This window comes from Haliaeetus albicilla, chromosome 14 (assembly GCF_947461875.1).
Source record: "Haliaeetus albicilla chromosome 14, bHalAlb1.1, whole genome shotgun sequence".
In the NCBI taxonomy this organism is placed as follows: Eukaryota; Metazoa; Chordata; class Aves; order Accipitriformes; family Accipitridae; genus Haliaeetus; species Haliaeetus albicilla.
Genome location: NC_091496.1, coordinates 4,903,163 through 4,925,024, shown reverse-complemented (window position 1 = coordinate 4,925,024; position 21,862 = coordinate 4,903,163). Strand labels below are relative to the sequence as shown.

At 47.3% G+C, this 21,862-nt stretch overlaps 1 protein-coding gene across 1 annotated transcript in view; it reads right to left on the bottom strand.

Moving 5' to 3' along the window:
* LOC104322793 (store-operated calcium entry regulator STIMATE) overlaps nucleotides 1–20,300 on the bottom strand; it is a 39,012-nt gene extending 18,712 nt beyond the window's left edge. The window contains exons 1-4 of the mRNA XM_069801568.1: nucleotides 20,141–20,300; nucleotides 6,425–6,473; nucleotides 5,364–5,459; nucleotides 3,237–3,358 (exon numbers count right to left, since the gene is read on the bottom strand). Of these exons, the coding sequence (XP_069657669.1) occupies nucleotides 3,237–3,358; nucleotides 5,364–5,459; nucleotides 6,425–6,473; nucleotides 20,141–20,249 (376 nt within the window). The 5' untranslated portion in view covers nucleotides 20,250–20,300. The remainder of the gene's footprint in view (nucleotides 1–3,236; nucleotides 3,359–5,363; nucleotides 5,460–6,424; nucleotides 6,474–20,140) is intronic.
* Between the last annotated feature and the right edge of the window lie 1,562 nt (nucleotides 20,301–21,862).

Sequence of the window (21,862 nt, the reverse complement as noted above, 5' to 3'; positions counted from 1 at the left end):
CATCAAGCTTAGACTGGTCAGCGACCACGACCACGGTCATACACAAGTCAGCATCCAGATGGGCATCCAAAGAGGCATTTTCAAGCACGAACACCCTCTTTTTCTCCCCCTTGTATCTTAATGCTTTTCTAGAGCATGTTACTTGCACATTGCAGAAACCATCTCTTAATACAAATTCATAGCATATGCTTACTTAAAAGAAATACTCCAGTATCTCTAAAGGAACGCTTTAGAGTTATTAGACACAACTAAAATGCCAGGACACTGCAGCCATCCAGAGGGTCCCTCTAGGGACCTGCTTATTCCCATGGGAATGAGGGAGGGAGAAGAGGGCCGGAGAAGTTTGGAGGTGGGGCACAAAGCTGAACTAGGCTTCATTTGCACACTCTGACTCCAGCCAGCATCTCCCCTGCTCAGTCCGTATAGGCCCACCAGCACCTCCAAGACCCTGGCTATCCACCTCCCAAGTCCTTTGCAGCTTAAACTCTGCTTTTTTCTCCTCCTTGCAGAAGTTCCCTACAGGGAAAGGGCCTATAGACACAGCCTGCTGCTACCCTGCTAGAGCAACGGAGCACAGAGCATTTGTGGAGTTTGTTAGCTTTGAGTCTGTGTAAGGCAACCATCACTCTCCAAAGCCTACTTGAACCAAGATGAAGAATAAACTTCTCCAACCTTTGATCTCAGGAGCCAAGCATCTTCAGAAGAGACAGCAGCCTTTTAAAATGCAGTTTCCTGTGCTTAGAAGCAGCCCAAAGAGTAATCAAGAGCTGTTGGGCAAAGATGGAGGAACATAAGCATATGGGAGCCTTTGACTTCTCCGCTAGCTAAAACCCAGGTCATTCCTGGCTGTGGCAGCCTTTGGCTAAGAGCTCAGGCACAAGAGAAGCCGATCTCAGAACAGCCGTCTCCTGGTTTTTGGAAATACAAAAGCAATTGATTTTTCTAAATAGTCCTGGACAGCTGCATGCTTAAAATAGCAGCATAGATTTAGGTGCTTTCGCTTCCCTTTTCTTTCCTTCCTCATTAATGCAGCTACTACAGTCATACAGGGAGAACCACCCAGGGCCGTGGAGACGGGCATACCGACGGCAGAGCAGAAGGGACTGCTGGAGCCCAGAACGACGGGTAACTGCAGCGGTTTGCATCAGTTGCAGGGATGCAACCAAGAGTTGGAGGGTCAGAAAGGAAGCAGCTGCAAGAGGTTGTTTTTTTTTTTTTTTTTTTTCCCTTGAAGGCCATGCAGGTAGATGGGTACTGGCTATACTGGACAAAGACAAAACTGTTCTTTCCTGATGGTTGGAGCAATGGCACTCACCATTGTCTGCACCACAGATTTGGTGCTTCCCTGGTATTCTGCCCTTCCTCCTCTGCAGGACTGCGTGAGACACTTTTGCTCCTCAGGAGAATTGAGGAAAGCAACATAAAATCTGGTACAGCAATTAGACTAGAAAACAAATCATATTTCTGGAGCCTGTATTAAACTGTACAAAGTTTACTAGCATCTTCCAAATGGTTTTGGAAGTTACTTAACATCTGAGATGAGGATAGCAGTGTTTTCCTTCCCTAGCCCTACAGCAGGATTGCATTGGACACGCCACTTGACTTCCACCTAACTTTTCCATTGTGGTCACTCTGGCCAGAGACCTGCACCGAGAACAGCGCTCGGATGAGATATTTAATCCCCCATTCAAGACCTAAATTCAAGCAACAGCAGAAACTTTTTTTATTATTTTTAATGAAAGCAAGATTTCCTCAGGGGAGTGAACTGTTTCTGTACTCTAAGCCAGCCTTCATGAGGGTCCAGCTACAGCTCAATGGAAGTTCATTACTGCTCTGCAAGGTTAAAGCAAGCTGTCAATACACTTCAACATTTCCTTGCTTCTGCTCAACTGCAGATGTGGCATGTGAAGCTGACGCTGTGCCCTGGGATGGCTGTGGCTGGGCTTTGAGTCCTTGTTGCTCAAAGAGGGGAAAAAATGTCAGTCCCTGAATCAAGAACATCTGGATTTCTCTGCTGTCTCATCTGAACGACTTCAGCACTCTGTGGCTCCTCAGCATTTTGAGAAAGAGCCATTAGGAAAAAAACCACATATATGGAACACATTAGGAAAAAAAGCCCACCAAATACATGCTGTCAGGATGCTGAACCTGCTCTGGAGACCACTGTAGCCTCTAAAGCCACTCTCAGGTTTGATGAGAGTCAGCCCTGCCACGTCCCATCATTTCGATGCATCCCCTTCATCCTGTGCCATGACCCATTGACACAAGCTGAACGTGAGCCCGAGTAAGAGCTCACAAGCCAGTGGGGTCTCCACACTAATCCTGTTATGGTCCAAGTTTCACCAGCTCGGTTATCAGAGCAGCTACTAAGAATATAAAGGAATAAGACTACCTTCAGAATAAACTTAATGATTAAGGTCATAAAGGTGGGAACGTGATTGGTAGGAACAGGATGTGTTTTCTAAAGTAAGACTGAATTCGTCTTTATATCAGATACAACCTGAAATAGGCAAAGGGTTAATTTTTCCCTTCCCTGCAGCTATAGAGCAGCACTGCTCTCCTGGAAGCTGGCTCTGCTCTTTCTGAAGAGAAGTGCTACCCTCTAGTGGGGCTGGCTGAGAAAAGCTTTTCGGAAACTCCTTTTCTCCATCTCAAGGCAAGAATCAAAGACAGAGGCCAGGCTCAGGCATGCTTAAAATTGAGGGGGGTCGTGTTGGTTTTTTTTGTTTGTTTTGTTTGTTTGTTTAAACCAGCTGGCACCTCCACACCCCCTCCCGAAGTCATTTGAGAGCTCCGTTTTGGGGCCAGGCTATGTCCTGCTGATGCCCGTTACACCTCAAGGCAAATGCAAGCACAGCTCCATGTTTTGAACTGAGATGCTACGAAAAAACCCAGAAGAACCCTACAAAACTCACCACCCACCACACCCGAACACCTTAATTTACCATATACATGTCCTGGGGGTATATTATCTGCCCAAGGAAACGTTCAGCCGTTCATCACCAACCCGTTACGCTCAAGTGTGCCTGGCAAGGCAGCAGAGTTACCCACGACCTAGTGACGTCCCAGCATTTAACACACTGATCACGACCACGCCGTGAGCTCCTTGGAGAAGGGATAACAGAAGCCGGCTGCTCACATGTTTTATCCCCAAACTGCAATTTCTGCCATTTCCTTCTCCCTGTTCATAGCTGGGAGCAAAGAAGCCGCTTTTGTGCGGAGAGGTTGGCACCTACCGTATTCTCCGAAGACCAGGTACGTGTACTTCTTATGCTGCACGATCCAGGAGATGACTTTCACGCCAAGCCAGATCAGCAGCATCCCCAGCGTGGCATCAAGGATGAAATTAATAAGGTAGCTAAGAGCAGAGGAAAATTCAGGTTTCAGCTGTGTTCTTAAATCTTATTCAAAATCTTTTATTTCAATATGGGAATCCATAAAAAACCCCCAAGATTTAAAAAAAATCCCCACTTAATAGTCCAAACTCACTTCCTTTCTCTTTTATTGGATTTTCCTATAGCCTTACCAGCAATTCCTTAGTTTAAAAGCCTGTTCAGCAGAGAAGGGAGCAGGCTCTGCCAACTCTCTGGCATTGCTCATTTATTCATATAGCATTAAATACTTCCTGGGCTAGCCTTGCTTAAGATTTACCCCCAAAAGGAGGCTTTCCATTTGCAGCATCTTGTGTTCTTATTAGGATGAAACCCCAAGTTTCAGGGAAGCAGAACCAAACATTTCTGGAATTTCATACAAAGAAAATGGAAGCTTCTTTGACACCACAGCCCCTCTGCAAGCTGTGCAGAAGAGACAAAAAAAGGTCCATTTTACTGAGCAGCTGCAAGAGGCTCCTACAAGCAGAGACACAGACTGAGAAGCAGAAGGTCTTGGGAGAGGTGACAAGCCCTGGCTCAACAGCAGGCATCCTGGGGTCCCCAAAAGTCTTCAGTTCAGGGTCCTCACTGCAGATCCAAGAGCTGCACCCATCCCTACAAGGAGATTTGGACTCGACAGGTTTGCTCTGCAGCTTCACTGGAGAAAGAACCAGAGGCAGGAGACCTGCAGGGACCTTCTGGGGATTGCGGGGCCAAGCTCTAATCCAGGGCTTGGTATTTTAATGAACTCCAGAGAAAAAAAAAATCATTCAGACTAATGTTTTCTGGCCAGTTTTCCATTATTGGAATACTTTCTGCCAGATCAGGCCAGATTTCTACAGCATGAAGAAAATACCAAGCACAGAGCTACAGGAATGAACATTTCCTTTTCCAGAACTTGATACTGCCTCTGAATAAAGACACTGAAAATAACAATCTGCTTTTGATATCCACTTCAAAAACATGACATTAAGTTTTTCTACACCCAAAGGCTCAGGCTAGCTTAATACAGCTTCCAGCTGCTGAAATCAGAGTACTCCGATACAAACATGAAGCTCTGGTGGTTTATACTGGGCAGGACACATAGTGTATGAACCTCAAAGCCCAGGGACAGGGCTGTAGAGTTTTAAGCTGCCTGGTTCAGGATGACAAGTCAAACAGCACAGGGAAATGTAAAATACACATTAAGAATAATAATAATAATAAAAAAAACAAACCCAAAGGGCACAGCATAAGCACAGAAGGGTTTATTTTAAAACAGTGTCTGTTTAAAAAACAACGATAAATCATTTTAGAGATTATATTTAGCCTCAGCCAAACTTGTGTCTGTTTAAAGAAACATATCAAGGTGCAGCACTTTAATATATAAAAAAAGAGATGGGCCAGAAGGTTTTCAGCAGCATTTTGGAGCCTAGAGAAGTTTCTCAAAACAAGATAAAGTTAATTCTGAAACTAAATTTGTAGCTGCAAAGTGGCTGGTCTGAAGTACAGGTGGCACTTCTACATTAAGTCCTAACTCTGGCTTAGAAAGCGCCCCAGCAGGACTATGGGAATACACCTGGTAGGTGCAACTGAATGTCCAAAAAAAATATCCTTACATTGGACAAAGGCCTTCACCCACACAGTTAAGAAAACATTCTCAATACTGGTCCGAGACCAGACAAATTGCAAAGTCTGGTGTGCAAACAAATGGCAGATTTAAGAGTTGTAGTTGCATGGGACACCGCTGTGTTATTTACTGCAGCTTTTTGCCAGTATATTTCAAGGTGCTTTTAATCATCAGAAAAGCATGGCTGCACTACTTCATCTTCATCAGACCAGCAGATTGCAAAGACCAGAAGACAACCCAGACCCTGAAAATAAGTTCAGCATGGTTTATCCCCATGTAGGACTTCAAATAGATCAGTTTTCACTGTGCATGACATTTTCGAAAAGGCTTTCTTCTTCCTTTTACAGATGTAGGACATGAATGCAAGCACCTCGCGTACTTACAGAGAGCAGGGGTCCTCTTCGGTGAGATCCGACAGAAAAACATTGGCAAAGTGGATGAAGAGGGCACCTATTGCTTGCTTGGAAGTATCATAAAACCTGGAGAAAAAAGGCAAAAAGATCTGTGCCCTGGAGCACCAGCAACAGATCAGTCACCGAAGCAAAGGCCCTGCACGGATCTGCTTTCCTCCGAGATGCATTCCTGATCCCCGAGAAGTTGTACGTGGTGAAAAGCGGCAGTTTGGCCAACTCCAAACACTTAAAAAAACCCAACCCAAACCAAAAACCCACTTCAGCACATACCAGCTCAGTCTTGCAGATCTGCTGCTGAGTTCTAGCCTCCAGCAAAGGGCAGTTCACCCTCCAGTGCCCAGCCCAGCCTCAGTTTCTCCAACCAGCAGTAGGTGCAGGGAAGGTGTTCAGCTACTTACAATTTTTGCACCCATCCACAGGGAATTGGATAGAGTTCCCAAATTATTTTAGAGGAAGAAACAAAACTGAGGAGACTGACAGGCTTTTCACCATGAACATCAGCTGGTAGCTCCATGCTGCCCAGCCAGCCTGACCATAAGCTGATCCCAACCATATGCCCACCTCTCGGCAGCCCATAAATCCTACAATACAGAGATGCTTTGTAGAGGTGTCCAAAGCTGACAGCAATACCCGGCTACCTTATATCAACACACGGCCAAACATGTTGCCTGGTCTATGCCTGAGCTTGGTCAGGGGACACCAAAGTGATTAGTCAAATTTAAGAACAAAACTTGACCCTGTCTGGGAGAGAGCCCATGTGCAGGGATGCCAGCAGATTAGAGGGGACCATAACCTCTCAGTTCAGTCACCTACAGTAAAACCAAGCTTTTCTGGAGGAGCTAGGCAGGGAATTTTACTTCTAGGGAGCACTAGCTACTTTATGGAGCTTTCTTTGGGAAGTGGCAGCAAAGCATTTAATTTAATGACTAAATACCATGCAGGATATTCAGAGGGCCTAGAAGACTGTTAGTATAAGAGAAAATAATATTACATTTACATGGTCTTTTCCAGCTCCAAATTAAAAATCTTACCATATCCTCCAGGGACGCCTCTCTTCCTTCGGTTCCCTAAATCGTTTTACTGCAAAGAAAATTAGAGAGGTTACATTAACTAGCAGAGTTGAACCGATACACATGTGTGGTCTGTGCCAATCCTCAATGCAAAAGTAGTCAAAAAAATCTGGAGGACCCTCAGCATTTGCCAGTCTAAAGCTGAGCCAAGCTGAAGGACCTGGCTCCAAACTAACCAGAAACAACACATGCACCCACAGGTCAGAAGGATGAACAGCAGAGGTGTTTGGGAGGTATTTGTGTGCTTCTGGCATCCTTCAGCAGCAGCATTTTCATGCCCTGGGAAGTGACCTAAGGGAAGCTAGGGAGGGTTCATCACTACCTATCAGCCCTAATAATTCTTCCAGGCAACATGAAATTATGGTAGCAACAGCAAATGATATGGGCTGAGTCTGTTTAGCTTTTGAGTCACAGCAGCACAATAAAGGCATCTCCTCCTTGTAGCTAACAGGACCAGAAGACCTTTGAAGAAGCAGGACCTTGCACACTTCTCCAGCATAGAGGTACCAGTGCCAACCCCCAAACCCCTGCGAGCTGGTATGGCTCCACGCTTGCACCAGCTAGTACTAAACCATTATTTCATTACACAATATTTTGCATTCCCACTGGCTACCACTGTGGAACAGTAGTCTGAGACACACGGCTTCAGTACCACCAACCACATGCCCTGAAAAAAATATCTGAAGAAACTCTACCTTCCTTGAAAACATTCAAGGTCAGGCTGGACAGGGCTTCGAGCAACCTGACCTAGTCGAAGATGTTCCTGCTCATTGCAGGAGGGTTGGACTAGATGACCTTTAAAAGGTCCCTTCCAACCCAAACCATTCTATGATTCTTTAAATGAAGCCCCTCTGGCCACGGAGGAGTTTGCTCCTTGCAGTCCTTCACATCTCTCCTCCTCTCAGGAGGAGTTCTCTGGTGCTGTCTCTTACAGTTGCTGCTCTGAGTTTTTTCTAGTTACTACCTGGAGATAACAGCAAGTTGGATTTTTACCTAGCTTTACTCAGAGCAGGGTCTGAGCACTGCAGAAGCACCTCAGAGGGTCCCAGTTAGTTTGTCACAGAGATTTGATGCTCTCCTTGGGTTCAAGCAGCTTTTACATGCACAAATAGGAGCTGCGAATGGAAAAGTACCAGGTACCTCATCCCATGCAGAAGTAATTTTTGACTGTTTTGCTGTCGCTCCAGCTAGAAGCCCATTTTAGAAAATATCAGCTACCAGGGCAACTCTTCTCCCTTTAAACCCACAGGTACCAATGCTCTGGAACAAGCAGACCTGGAAGAGGCTTTTCCACTACATTAGATTTATTAATTGGAGGAAAAAACCCCAACAACCACCAAACCAAAAGCAAAGGGCAGTCAGTGGCACTGTCTTGCTTTGTGGTAAGGTTGCCAATAGCTACATCAAGAGCTAGAGACATCATCATTACAGCTGCTGCCCCAAGCACGCTGCTTCCAAACCTCAGGGAGACACAGAGGGTCCAGATCCCCGACATCGTCCTGGCTGCTGGAACCACTCTCCTCACCAGTGCTAACGAGCTCAAGATGGGCAGCGGGTTAAATCTGCCACAATCAGTTCCCAAACACGCTGCCAGCTTGAACAAGATTCAGAGTTAAAAATAATGAGCTACAACATTTTTGAGGGAAATGGAAAAAAATAATAAATTCAGTGCATCCTCTCTAACTGCTGGCAGTGCAGCTGGGGATGCGAGCAGAGCGGCTGCTTGGTGGTGCCATCTAGTGAAACCAAGAGCCTGAAAGCAGCAGGACACATGAGTATGAATCAATGTGCGACGTATGACCCTGTTAGAGAAACCACTCCAAGAGTACATACTGTAAGCATTAATCACCAAATCCTTCTATACATCCCAGCTGCGCCCGATACCAGGCAGATCACTGCAATGAGCACTGCAGAGTATGCAGACTGCAGAAGCCCAAACAGACCATCCATTCATCTATTTTATCATCACTTAAGTCTTCACCCTTGGGAGCCCTGTAACCTACTCTGCTCCTTTAAAAAGCAACCAAAAGCCAGAACAGACACACACCAGCCCACTTGTCACAGCTATTCTTTCTTCATCCCCCCCCGCCCACCCAGCTACAAGTAATCAGCCACTGCCTTCAAATTTACAACCAAAGGGACTTTTTTTTTTTCCACTGCTGACAGTTCTTGGCACATGAGGATGCTTCCCAGGGGATATGAAGACAGGGCCCCAGAGTGCCACAGACAAAAGCAGGGACATCGCAGCCAAATGCTTCTGCCTGCTCTCCAGTGGGGTAAGGAGATGCACTTTTCTAGACATGAGTTTCCGTACTGCCTGTAGGAGGAACGGGGCACAAGCAACACCTCTGGTCCATTGTAGATCACTAACACTGCTGATAAGGCCAGCACCATTTTAAAACATAACTTGGTATCCAGTTCTCTTTCCAGATTTGCGCTCCACGCACTGTTTAGTCTTTCAGTTAATGAAACTGCGGAGAAGCTAACAGCTTCTGTCCAAGTAAAACTGCCCTTTTAGAGCCAGGAACTGATCTAATACAGGCACACCACAGTAGCTGGTCCCATGGGCATCCCATAAAATGCCCACAGGGAATCTGAATGACTCGGGTTATAACCTGAAACTTTTTCCTCCCCTACTCGGTGGGGAAACACACAGCTTTAACATCACAACTCATACAGGCTCCATGTACCAGAAAGCAAACCCACCTCCAAAAGCAGAGCCAGCGGCAGGCTCAGGAAAGGCTGAGAAGAAGCACCAAAACATTAGCTGGATACAGCCGATTTCCAAATAAAGGGCTCTTTGCTGTTCTGCATCTAGATGGTAATTAACTGATCTGTTCAGGCCAGCTGTGCTTGAGCACCCAGCCTGCCAGCTGGAGCCTTACCCCCTGCCCCAAGGGACAGCCTGGGCTCGTTCCCCTGGGAAATGCCTTCCTGGTCCAGCCTGGAAGGATGCAGGAGCTTCCCTGCCAGGAGCCTCGACATTTCAGAAGTAAAACTTTGTACTTCTTATACTGGCAAGGTGACAGGGCGATATATGAAAAAACAATCCCCCTAACCCCAGGGCTTCGGTCAGGCACATGCAGGGTTTTCAGTGCCACGCTCAAATCCACAGAAAACCAAACCAGCACTCCAATGACCTGATCTACTATTGCCATTAATGAGTAACAAAGCAGCAGTCACATCGAGTTACACTAGGCACTGCTGCAGCCGTTTGTGTCCTATCCCCATCCAGAAAAAAACACCTGGTTTCCCTCATCCAGCTGAGTCACACCATGAGCTATCCCTGCAGCAGTGACTTCCATCAGCACAAACAAGGTCCATCATCACTGATGCTCTTCAAAGGGTCATTTGCATTTCACCCACCCACAAGCAAGAGACCCATGGACCAGGCGAGCTGTTTTGAGTGGCCAGAAGTGTTTAAACCGAACCTAAACAAGATTGCTCAGCTCACAGGGCAAAGAGCATGATGCTGCAGAGAAGCTGCTGGGAAGGGTCTGCAGGCCACCAGGTCAGCCAGCTGACCACTAGCCTGACCATGAGAGCACCAGGGATGATTTTCATTATTGTCTTAATGAGAAGTGACATGTTATGTATCCACAGCCACTCAGGCTAGAAATACAGTAATTCAGTGTGATAAGATGACAAGTAAGAGGTAAGAAGTTAATGGTGTGGTGCCTTGTTGAACACAGCTTGTCATGCCTCATTAGATTTAAGAGAGTTATCCGAGACTGTGTAATTATCAGAGACAGTAAAACTGTTGTATTAAAGATAAAAGCTAGTATTATGGAGAAATAATTAACTGCTTAATAGGGCATTTACTGTGCAGAGCTGCAGCAGGCTGTCTCCAAATTAAACCAGAAATCCAGCCAAGATTACCAGAGCTTAAAGAGGCAGCAGAGTTGTTTGGTAGCTGTGACCCAGAGGTTAGGGGTGATGCTAAATCCACATAAAAGTAGCAACAGGCCTTTGAAAGCTCAAGGAGCTGATGAAACCCTCTCTGAAGCAGCACTGCTTCTGTTGTGTTTTGGGAACACAGTGGGGCTCTGGAGCAACAGGCTGAGCAGCAACTGCAAAGTGTCCCTCTCCTCTTCCAAGCCCTGCCGAGAGCCAAGCCATGGCATGCACAGCCACAGGCTCAGCTGGATGGGGTTGGAAAAAGGCTGAAGTCTCCTTTGCTCTTCTCAAAACCTGTCTTCACTCACTGGGGTCAACTCAGCTTTCCACCGGCTGTAGGCAAGGGTTTGCTACCATGGCTCGGATAGATCAAGCCACCCTTAAGATTTATTTTAAGAAAAGTTGTGCGTGCTTATGCGTGCATCAAGCAAACAAGAAATATGTGATATTTAAGTTCTAGCACCTATAACCAATTAAAAATTTAGTTTAGTGCACACAGAGCTGCACAAGATAGGAAAGAACCCCCATCCAACTAGATTAAAAATGAGACTAGCACGTACTGGGTCTACACCAGGAATTTGTCTTCTCAACAGCGCTACCAACCACAGCACAGATTATTTTAACTCCGCTTGCCTTCTCAGCTTTGCCCATTTGTAAAGTGAGCTGGCTTTTGCAAGGAAGCAATGTTACTGCACATCTCTATAGCCAAGTGATCTTCCCAAACTGCCAGATACCTGCAGGCTCAGTTAGGGCAGCACTCTGGACCACACCACAGGCCAGAAAAGCACAGGTCCCCCAGGTTTCTGGCATGCATTTGCTCCTCAGACCCACATGCTAGTCACTGCTTTTTAGGTCTTTGCAAGCATGCTATACACACACAGAAAGGACTGCCGATCTCACTTCATGCCTCTTCACACCACTGCTAAATAGGAAACTAGTCCTACTAACAAATGAAACAAGTACAATCCACAGGAACCTTTAGATTCTACTCCCCCCCCCCCCCGTCTTTCTAATGGGAAGAAAACACCAGTGGAAGTACAGGCAAGCTTTCAGACAAATCTCTGAAGTCTAAAAGCAGCAAGGAACCTCAAAGCTGAATGCAGGTTGGTAACAATTGCTCCAGGGTTAACTTCAAGCGGCGCAGCTTGAGAAATCAGCCTCAACTCACATTTTCACTGGTGGTGTAAAGTCTGGATGTTTGCAGCATGTTTAAGGCAAGTCCCAGCTAGCGTCGATGGCCTACTGAGTTGTCCCTTTTATCACAGAGCAGAGCTAGTTGTGTTCTGAAGAGCAGCAAATCTGGGAGTTGTGTCAAGTCAACTACCTCTCTGACAGCACAAAACCACCCCATGGTGCGTACTGCTGCTGCAGAGACGCCACAGGTTGATAGGAGATGCTGGGTGAAATAAAGCTGAAAATGCCACGTTCATGACTATGGATCCTTGTAACAGAGCAGGGTGCTACAGCAAGCACCATGAAAAAACAAGGTGCTAAACAGAGGAAGATGGAGACTGCTTGTCCAGGTTCTTCCTGCAGGACCCAACCCTGCACTGACCCTATTTCGCTACAGCGTGGACGTGAAGTGCTGTGTGAGCATTCAGACTTGCCACGTGGTCCAAAGCATCCCAGGAAAAGGTTGGGCAGGTGGGAAGAAGATGCTCCTAGAAGAGTCAGGACACGGGAACCCAGGTCTATCCCATTAATCAGGAGCAAAGCACCACTGAGATGACAGCCTGCCTTCTTGATTTGCTGTCCTCCTAAGTTACCTCTCTCCACCTACTTGGCTCCAGTTAATGCAGACAAAAAGCCATGAAATTAAACCAGAAGGGAAGGAAGATGAGTGACAGTTCGAGTGACATACCCTGCCCATGGCCGAGAAAGGGCAGGGCAGGAAACAAAATACTCCCAGGCCCTTCCTCTTCAGCCAAGGACAATAAAGATCATACAGACTTGAAATTCCCTCGGGACCACCAGGCTGGGGGGAAGTTGGCCATCTGAGTAAGAACCCATGAAATGTAAAAAAAAAAAGTTTGGGATATGTAAATAGTCAGAAAACTGGAAGATAAAAGCTCAATGACAGCTATCCTCGCTTTTTTTTTTTCCCCTCCAGAGTAGTAAGTTGTAGACATTTATTATGGTGTTTTCTTGATGCAGTAGAAAGGGGACAGCTTTGCCTGCCCTAGACACATACAGTTCCCTGGAGTTACCCAAGTCTGCAGCAATGCTGTTGCACAGTCTACTTCTGTTTTTAAACAAATTCTCCATTTGTTATAATCAATTAAGACAAGGACAGCAGCAACCACCCAATTCCCTCGTGCTGTTCCTCACCCCATTGATGGTGGAGCTCTCCTGTGTCTAACATCCCCCCTGCATCCCCCATGGACCCCATACTGTATTCAGACACTGCAGATGTGTGCATCAGCACAGGTGCCTTTTACCCCTCTCGGAAATAAACCCCCTAATTTAGGCAGAATTAGCTGCAGTAGCAACTAGCTGCTGATTAGCAAAACAGACTCCTAAGTCAGTTTTCTACAAAATTAAAGGGGGAAAACTTATTTCCCTAGGAGAAGCTTAGGTATGCTTGACTGCAAGTCAGACCATCTCCTCGATAAATATTACTGCAATCAACCAAAGGATTCAAAAGTTGAGGTTTGGAAGGGAGATGTCGACTCAACAGACAAAGCTTTTAGGACTTGATTTACAGGAGGTGCAAGCCTGACCCCACTGAGCTCAGCGGCATGCCCCAGAGGATGAATACTGAAAATGAACCTGATATTAGAAGTACTCAGAGAAAGCACTGCAGCGTTAATGCACTAAAATTGTGAATGGTCCACCAAAAATAAAGGCTGCAATGCCCGGAACTGGTTACGCTGTCACCTCCTTTTAAGAGAGGGGCTAGCTAAATTGCCTACTGTAAAGCCCATCTCTGGGACAATGTCACACTAGCAAATGTGTCAGGAGTTTATTTCTGGCCTTTGCAGAAGAGGACTCGGAGCTACTGTACCAGGGAGGAAACAGAAGCTCTTCGCCTGCCCAGCCTCCATGTTATTTATAGGCAGTATAGTCTCCAATAACACATTTCACCCTATTTTGAAGTACACACCCTTTCCCAGGCTTTTTCCAAGCCCCAGGCAGGAAAGAAGCCAACATACAGGATACAGAGGCCAAAACCCTGGGGTCTGGCACTATTCTTAGCCTGGGCATGCAGCTACTCCGGCGGCTCGACCTGAGACACAATGGGAGGAAGCAGCAGCCGCTGCTCGCGAGATAAAAGCACACCCAAGCTGGAAAGGCTCAAAACACACACCCTCCATCAGTTCAGGGAGCAGCAGAAGTCCTACCAGTGGTTTAACGGGACAGATTGCTACTGACTTACACCCTCTAGTCCGCACTAGATGTATTTAGTCAGTCCCTCCCAAATACGCTTGTACCAATGCTTCAAGAACGTAAACACCTGTGGCAAAACTGGCAGAGGGGATACTTTAAGGAAGGGCTGGGAACGGAGGGTATGTTCTAGGTTATCTCTGGGTCTGCAAGACCTGAGGCAGCAGGGAAGTATATAGATTGAACTAGCTCCTCCTGAAGATATCCAGCTATCGCTGGGCTACTCTACAGCACCTTTCAGGTAAGGGTTTATACTGGGTTAGAGTGCTCTGACTTGCAAGAGGAGCATAACAGCTGGTCTTCTTCCCTTTCTTGTGTTGTTGCTCACATTTTTTTATCCCACCTATTCCTATTCCCCATACAAATCCAGAGTCATCTGCAGGTCTAGTGCAGGGGAAGCGCTGGAACCCACAGAGCAGCACCACCTCCCCATCATCCACCCTGCAGAGACGTATCAAGAGCCTCAGCTGGAACATTCATCCATCTGGGGACCCTAACTGCCCAAATGAAGGCCACATAGTACTTTGGTCCTCGGTTTTAAGCTCTACCCTGTGTGTCTTATTTCTACGTGGATTTTTACAGCTGTCATTATAGCCAAGTGCCAGGTGGTCATAAACCATAGCTTTGAGATAACAAGCATCAGTCAGGCTTTGCATATTGAGAACAGGGCATATTATTTAATGGCACGGTAGATCTTATGGGATACCTGGATTCGGGCTGGGCTCCAGCTCAAATGCAGAGTGTTTTATTTAACTCTGTCCTGGGGGAGGCAGTAGTGACTCTCTCCATATAAAGCATCGCTACGTTTCAAGTCAGTCCCTTGAAAAATGGGGTTTAGACAAAGAATGCTTTATCTCAAGACCATAAGATCTGAGATCAGTAAGAGAGCAATACCTGAAGAATGAAGTGATGCAATTGGGCTGGTAGTTATCGTTAAAGTCTATCTGCCATACAGTTTTCTCACAAATGCTGTTAAAAACCAAACAGCCGGAAATTTAACAGACTCCTCAAAGCTTTACTTGCTGCATCTCTTAATTACAGAAGACCAGTTTCCCTGTAAAGTTTCTTGTAAAGAGTTAAAAGTCACCTACAACATCAACTGCTCACCACATGTTGCGGAACCAATTCAGTAAGGTGCAAGCTGCTTCGCAGCTCTTGGGTTACAGATAACTTTTCACGCAGTTCTAGTTTGCCAGCTCATTTCTCGGCTCATCCAACCCATTTTTTTCCTTCAGAAACCAGGAACCTCACAGTCCTCGCTTAGCACGCAGCTTTTACTGCTCTGTTTAGCTGTTCAAAAGGTGACTTGCAAGAAGAGGTCAACTTAATCAACAGCTGACATATCAAAAGCTTTGTAGAAAGCTGCATGCAGCTTAATGAAGCACATCAAGTGCTGTACAGACCTTCCAGCTTACAAAGCGCAATGTACATTTTCAAGCTCAGCCAGTTTTCAGATGTACTGAAGCAGAAGAAAAACGTCTTGAGAGTCCTGCCATATGCAGCTTTTTGCTTAACCCACAAACCTACGCGTAAATTGACTACTACACTCCGCAAAGCCCCATGCTTTGCATTTCCAGAGACACAGTTAACCTTTGTGGTTTTGTTTTCCCCTAGAGGGAAAAGCATCTGCAGCAGTGAAGTTCCCGTTTAAATATACATGTGTGTGAATAATCAAAATCAAACACAGTTATGCACTTGTATTGGAGGAAGCAAAGTCAGCAGAGCCTGTCTTGGGCACAGTAAGCCTGTAGTGCTCTCGTGTCCTGGGCAAATTTATTTCAAACCAGAATGGAAGTCTGGACAGATCAAGTGATCTATCTTTTATTTCTTCTCTTTCCTGACATGCACACACACTTCCACACACCCTTATGAGAGATTTTCAGGGTAAAAGCCAGGACACACATAGAAAGCACTCAAGACAATTTTGAAGCACAGCAACAGTGCTGCAACTCAAAGTATATATAGCAACAAGAGTGAACTTAGCACTGGGGCAGGATCACAGAATGGTTTGGGTTGGAAGGGACCTTTAAAGTCATCTAGTCCAACCCCTCCTGCCATGAGCAGGGACATCTTCAACTCGATCAGGTTGCTCAGAGCCCCGTCCAACCTGACCTTGAATGTTTCCAGGGATGGGGCATCGACCACCTCTCTGGGCAACCTGTGCCAGGGTTTCACCACCCACATTATAAAAAATTTCTTCCTTATATCTAGTCTGAATCTGCACTCCTTTAGTTTAAAATGATTACCCCTTGGCCCTCTAAAAAGTCACAAAAGGTTGCTTAAGTTTGATTTATGTGATGGAGACAAGTACCACCACTTCCACTAGTCCCCCTCAAAGTTCAGACACTTCCATACACTAGGATCCTGTTTCCCATTTTCACTAACCAACTGCCCACCATCCTGGAGTAAAATGCATTGCAAGGTCAACTGGTAAGTCCACAGGGACCAGGAAAACACAGACCATAGAGCAAGGGGATACTTCTTACATTCTTTACCAGCAGTTTCCTACCACAGTCAAGAGCCACTGCTTTTTTTACAGTCAGTTTGGCAAACTCCTATTCCGCGGTCCTGCCTCAGGACATGATACTTGGGCCAGGGTGTAAAACACCACGCTAGCTGCTAACAGAGCACCTCCATCATCAAGCCCTGCCTGGGGGGTCAGCACCTGGGTCCCTACTGCAAACAGCTCTGCCGCCTTAGGCTAAGCTTAAGGCAAGATGTGCTGGAAGAATGCATCCAGCAACGATGTGCAAGAGGAGATAAAGGGACAATGCTGTCGCATAAGGCAGGATCAAGACATTTTCAAAAGTCAAGCTGAAAACCAGGTTTCACTGTGTGAAGAGGGCTATGGAGCTCAGCCTAGTAACAGCTCTCCCTGTCTGGCAGCATGAACTCTCTCCAAGAGCCAAGTGTATTTTGAAACCTGCAGCACAAGGGCTACTAAACCTCATTCAGGAGCTCAGAGGGCTGCCAAGACAGTCTCAGGAAGAGAGGAAGTTGGAAGAGAAATAAGTGTTCTTAGATGTCCTCCACACTGTTTGTGGTGGGGTAGAACACAAGTATACCAGTTCCAAGGAAAGCTTTTTCCATTCACAATGGAGAAAAAGATCCTTTAACTCCCCAAATCTGTTTCTCTTGCACTCCAGTTAATCCACAAAGAATGCTATAGCAAAATTCCTACGTGAGATCTCCCTTCATTTCAAAGGGTTTTGCTGTCCAGGGTGCAAACCTGAACAACTTTTGCTAGTCTACAGCCCCTTCCTCAAAAAAAGGTTTAAACAAATAGCACCAGCTGCAGGGACTCAACCCCCAAATCACACCCAGAATCCGCAGCTGAGATAACTGCAACATGCTTTCTCCACTCAGCTGAGTGATGAGCAAGGCAGAGATGGGATTGCATAATTATCCACACTTCTCCACGTCATGACCTCCCTATGGGCAAGCTCTTACACAGGGAACTGGATTGCCACACACCCCCGCAGCTTCTAGGCTTTACTGCCTCTTCTTTCAAATGTTTGTGCCTTAGTTCTCACAGCAAGTGTCCTTACAGCCAAAGTGCCTCCAAAGCCACCGCAGGCAGGCGGGAAGGATAACAACTCATTTTCATTTGATTACCAAATGGAGCAAGCCTGCAACCACATTGGAATTAGGCTTGACTACAAGCTTAAAGACCTTCTTGCTGGAAAAGCAAGAGAGTGTTTGTAGGCTCAAAGGAACTCTGTCATCACTATTGCTCATGGTAGTTAGCCAGACTAATATAACCACACTAAACAACTTCCCTGATTCCCTACCAAGGCTGGGCATCGTTTACTTCTGGGTCCTGTTTTCACCACACGAAGGACCCCTTTCATGTACCCTAGAGCAATGGGGAGCAACCATCCCACTCATCCCATTACAGGGAAACAAGTACTCCCTCTGCTGCCCAAGAGCTTTTGCTCTAAATTGACCTTTGCAACAGGCTAAACTGACCTCGAGAAACCCAGTGGGCTGTTGCAATAAAACTTGAAACCATAGGTGCCAGCTCTATTTTGCCGCTATATTCTCTTCCAGGATTGCATATGAGCTGTGCTTCCTACAACCCAGACACAGAACATCAATTCAGACAGTCGTGTAAGACTGACTTCCTCCTCTGTTGGATTCTCCTACCAGGTTGGCAGGAGACAGTCTTTCCACAGCCCCAAAAGACAGAAATTCAAGGACAAACTCCTCTGATAACAACGTATAAATTTATCCCTCCTGCAACAGGCCATGTTTGGGACCCATACTGTGGATGTATATACTCTGCGAGCGCATCCCACGCGCTCACACCTGCAAAACACCACGCTATTGTTAGTCCAAGTTCTTTCTAGATGTTTTTAAGTGCTCTGAACAGCATCTGCACAATTTGGAAATCTGATCTATTCTAATTCAGATGCTCCTATAGCTAAGCTGAACTGGTACTTTAAAGTAGGAGGAATGCAAAAGGCATTGGCTTGGGTTCAGATAGCAGTTGAATTTCTACTCATTGACCTGTAAGACCAAGCAAGCTGGCCTGTAACATCCCATTAAACAGAAATCACAGACATTCAGGTGACAGAAATACACACCCAGGAATGTCACAATACTGAAAGAAGAAGTATCAAAGACGGGCTGATGCCGACTCCAGTGACAGTAGCACCCCAAGGTCTAGATGAGGTAGTCATCCAGCTGGGACTGCCCAACTTAATGCTGGGCTGGATGAAGGTCAAGGTTCCCAGGAACCTTTTTCACTCTGCACACATATCACCACCAGCTCAAGAGGTTCCCATATCTCCCAGCTGCTGGAACCTTTTCCTCCCGAGGAGGCTGCCAACTGAAGTGACCACCTGAATAGCCCCAAAGCTGCTTCAGAACAAGTTATTGCCTAACGTAAAGTCGTTGGTAAACCCACTACAACCATGCTGGGTTAGAAGTCTGCATACAAACAGCCCCAACAGCAGATCTGAGAAAGCCTCCAGCTGGGAGTGTGTGAATGGGGCAGAGATAAGAAACAGCTGGGGTGAATTAGGGACCACCAGCCCAGCTGCGGCCAGAGGAGGTGCTGCGGTTGAGATCCCAGGGCTGTAAACACATCTGCTTTTGGGGTCCCAGCCAGCGGTTTCCTTCACCGCTTTAGTCATTGAGCGGACTCACAATGAAACCGCGTAGGATCGGCTTTCAGTTTCTCCTCATTAACCAAGGGGTTGTTAACTTTCAAGGAAATATTAGCCCTTGCACCAGTGGGAGGGCAACAGTTAGCCCAGGGTTGGTGATTTGCTAGCACCGGTTACGTAGCCTTCATCCACAGGAATATTTCAACATGATTAACTGATGTCCTTGATTTTATGGGACACCCCATGGAGTTTATGGGACAATTAACCCACATGCACACTTCACTAAGGGCAACAGACACACAAAATTAATCTATTCTTACTGTCAATACTTGGTGAAACACAAGCAGTGAAGTGTTGCAACTGGGCTATTCCAGCTGGAAAAAGCTATCAGTTACCACAGGAAGAACTTGTTGCAGTTTTCCCTGGCAGCTTGGTGTTAACTGCAGCACCGGCGCCTTTGAAAGCAGTTTCCAGAAGGCAGAGAGGGGCAAGTGAGCCTCAAAATCTGTGGCTACTTAGCCAGAAAACTTGGAAGTTTTAGTTCACCGTCACCGCAGGCTTTTAAAGAAGGAAAACAGATCAAGTTCTGGCATGTTATTCAACTTGTGTTAAAGCATTTAACCCAAAAGAAGAGCAACGCACATGTTGCTTGGAGTAAAAAGCAGCTGCAGCACAAAACAACAGTAAATTTTCTCGAGTCTTTTAGTATTAGTGTTCTCCACCTTTTCTTGCTACCTTGCTGCTTTCTCTCACTGCCACCCCTCAGCAGTAATCAGCTAAACCCGTTCTCTCGGTAACCTCCTCCCCCAGCCTCTGGAGCCCTGAAACTTTACAGTTTGAGCAAAGTTGAACAAAATAACATCACAATGCAATTAGAGGCACTATTACTCTAACCAAGCAGCATCGTATCGGACACCCACCCTATTTTTGTTAGCTTCTTCCTTGTAAATCATGGGGTTACACCATTAGTTTTCACGCTTCATTAAAATTTTCTAAGCCACTGAGTAATCGCTCGTACAGGCGGAGCCAATTTTACCGGATTATAGCTGCAAGTCCGCGGCGCTTCATTACCGTCAGATTAAGGCTGGAAACAAGAGTTTTTGAGAACAAGCACCGTAACCGCCGGCTGTTACAAACCACCGCTTTAAATCCTACAGGTAGACACCGCAAAACTTGATGCTCGTTACAAATAAAGGGGTGTCGTCGTCCCCTAGCCCTCACCGGCCACCCACCACGGGGCAGGGGGGGTAAAATCCCGGCTGACCCCCCCCCCCCCGGTACTCACACATGAGGGTGCTGAAGGCGCAGAGAGCCAGCAGCGCCTGCAGCAACACGCCGAAGCGACCCAGCAACGCGCCGCTGCCGCAGCCGTGCGCCGGGCGGGGGGCGGCCATGGCGGGGGGGGGCGCGGAGAGGTGCGGAGGAGGGATGCGGAGGGATGCGGAGAGGAGAGGAACGGTCCCCGGGGCGGACAAAGGCGGCCCCCCCGGCGGCCACACCCAGGGGCGGGGGCAGGAGAGGGAGGGGCGGGGGTGGGGCCGGGTGGGGTGGGGCCGGGTGGGGTGGGGCGGGGATGGGAACGGGGATGGGGATGGGGACTGGGACAGGGATGAGGATGAGGATGGGAATGAGGATGGGGACAAGGGTGGGGATGGGGACAAGGATGGGGATGAGGATGGGGACAGGGATGAGGATGGGGATGAGGATGAGGACGAACATGAGGACGGGGATGGGGATGAGGACGGGGATGGGGACGAGGATGGGGATGGGGACAGGAATGAGGATGGGGACAAGGGTGGGGATAGGGATGAGGGTGAGGATGAGGATGGGGACAGGGACGAGGGTGGGGATGAGGATGGGGATGGGGATGAGGACGGGGATGGGGATGGGGACAAGGATGGGGATGAGGATGGGGATGGGGATGAGGACAAGGATGGGGATGGGGATGAGCATGAGGATGGGGATGGGGTTGAGGATGGGGACGGGGATGGGGACAGGGACAGGGATGACGACGAGGATAGGGATGAGGACGGGGATGGGGTTGAGGACGGGGACAGGGATGAGGACGAGGATGGGGATGGGAATGGGAATGAGGATGGGGACGAGGACAAGGATGGGGATGGGGACAATGGGCATCAATTGAAACAAGAGAGGATCTGGCTGGATGTTAAGGCAAAACTTTTTCTCCAGGACAGCAGTGACACAGGCTGCCCAGTGAGGCTGAACAGCCTCTGTCCTTGGAGGTTTTCAAGACTGCATTAAACCTTGAGCATCCTGGTCTGATCTCAGAGCTGACCCTGCTTTAAGTAGGAGGTTGGACCTGACACCTCCCCAGGTCCTTCCCAACCCAAATTATCCTATGGTCCTATTCCTGTGGTCTGTGGCAAGATGACCCGAGACAATGCAGGGTCTGCTGATGGCGTCAGGATGTCAAACTGCAGCCTCAAACCTGGGTTTTTTTGCTACTCTGAGTAATACTGGTCCCATCCCCCTTTACAGCTTCTTCCCCAGAGGGTAGGTTTCATTTTGTCTCTCTTTTCAGTATGCTTGAGGCTGAGGTCACGCGCTTGAGTTTTCCTCCCTGCCTTTGAGAGGTGGGAGCTTGCATTTAGTTCCAAAGCCAAAGAAGCTGCAAATCTCATCATATGACTCTGAGCAATGGCCTTAAAAACAGTGGTAAATGTTATGAGACAAGAAAATCGTGGGAGCTGGCCTGCTTCCCAAATAGGTCCTGTTTACAACACAGGAGGGAATTGTGTTACACATGGGCTTGGGAATCCCCTGTCCTCCTGAGGTCATTAGTGCCAGGCAGTTTGGGCAGAAGTTAGCCCTGGCCGAACAGCCTGACTGGAGGCTTGTCCCTCCTCCAGCTGCCTGTTGCTGCCTGTGCTGAATTTCCCCAGCCCCTCAACTGAGCCAACACATCCCCTGGTACTGATGTGCTGACTCCACGTCACTGAAATAACCCCCACCAGAAGTAGTCCCTCCTTTTTTTCAAGGGCGAATT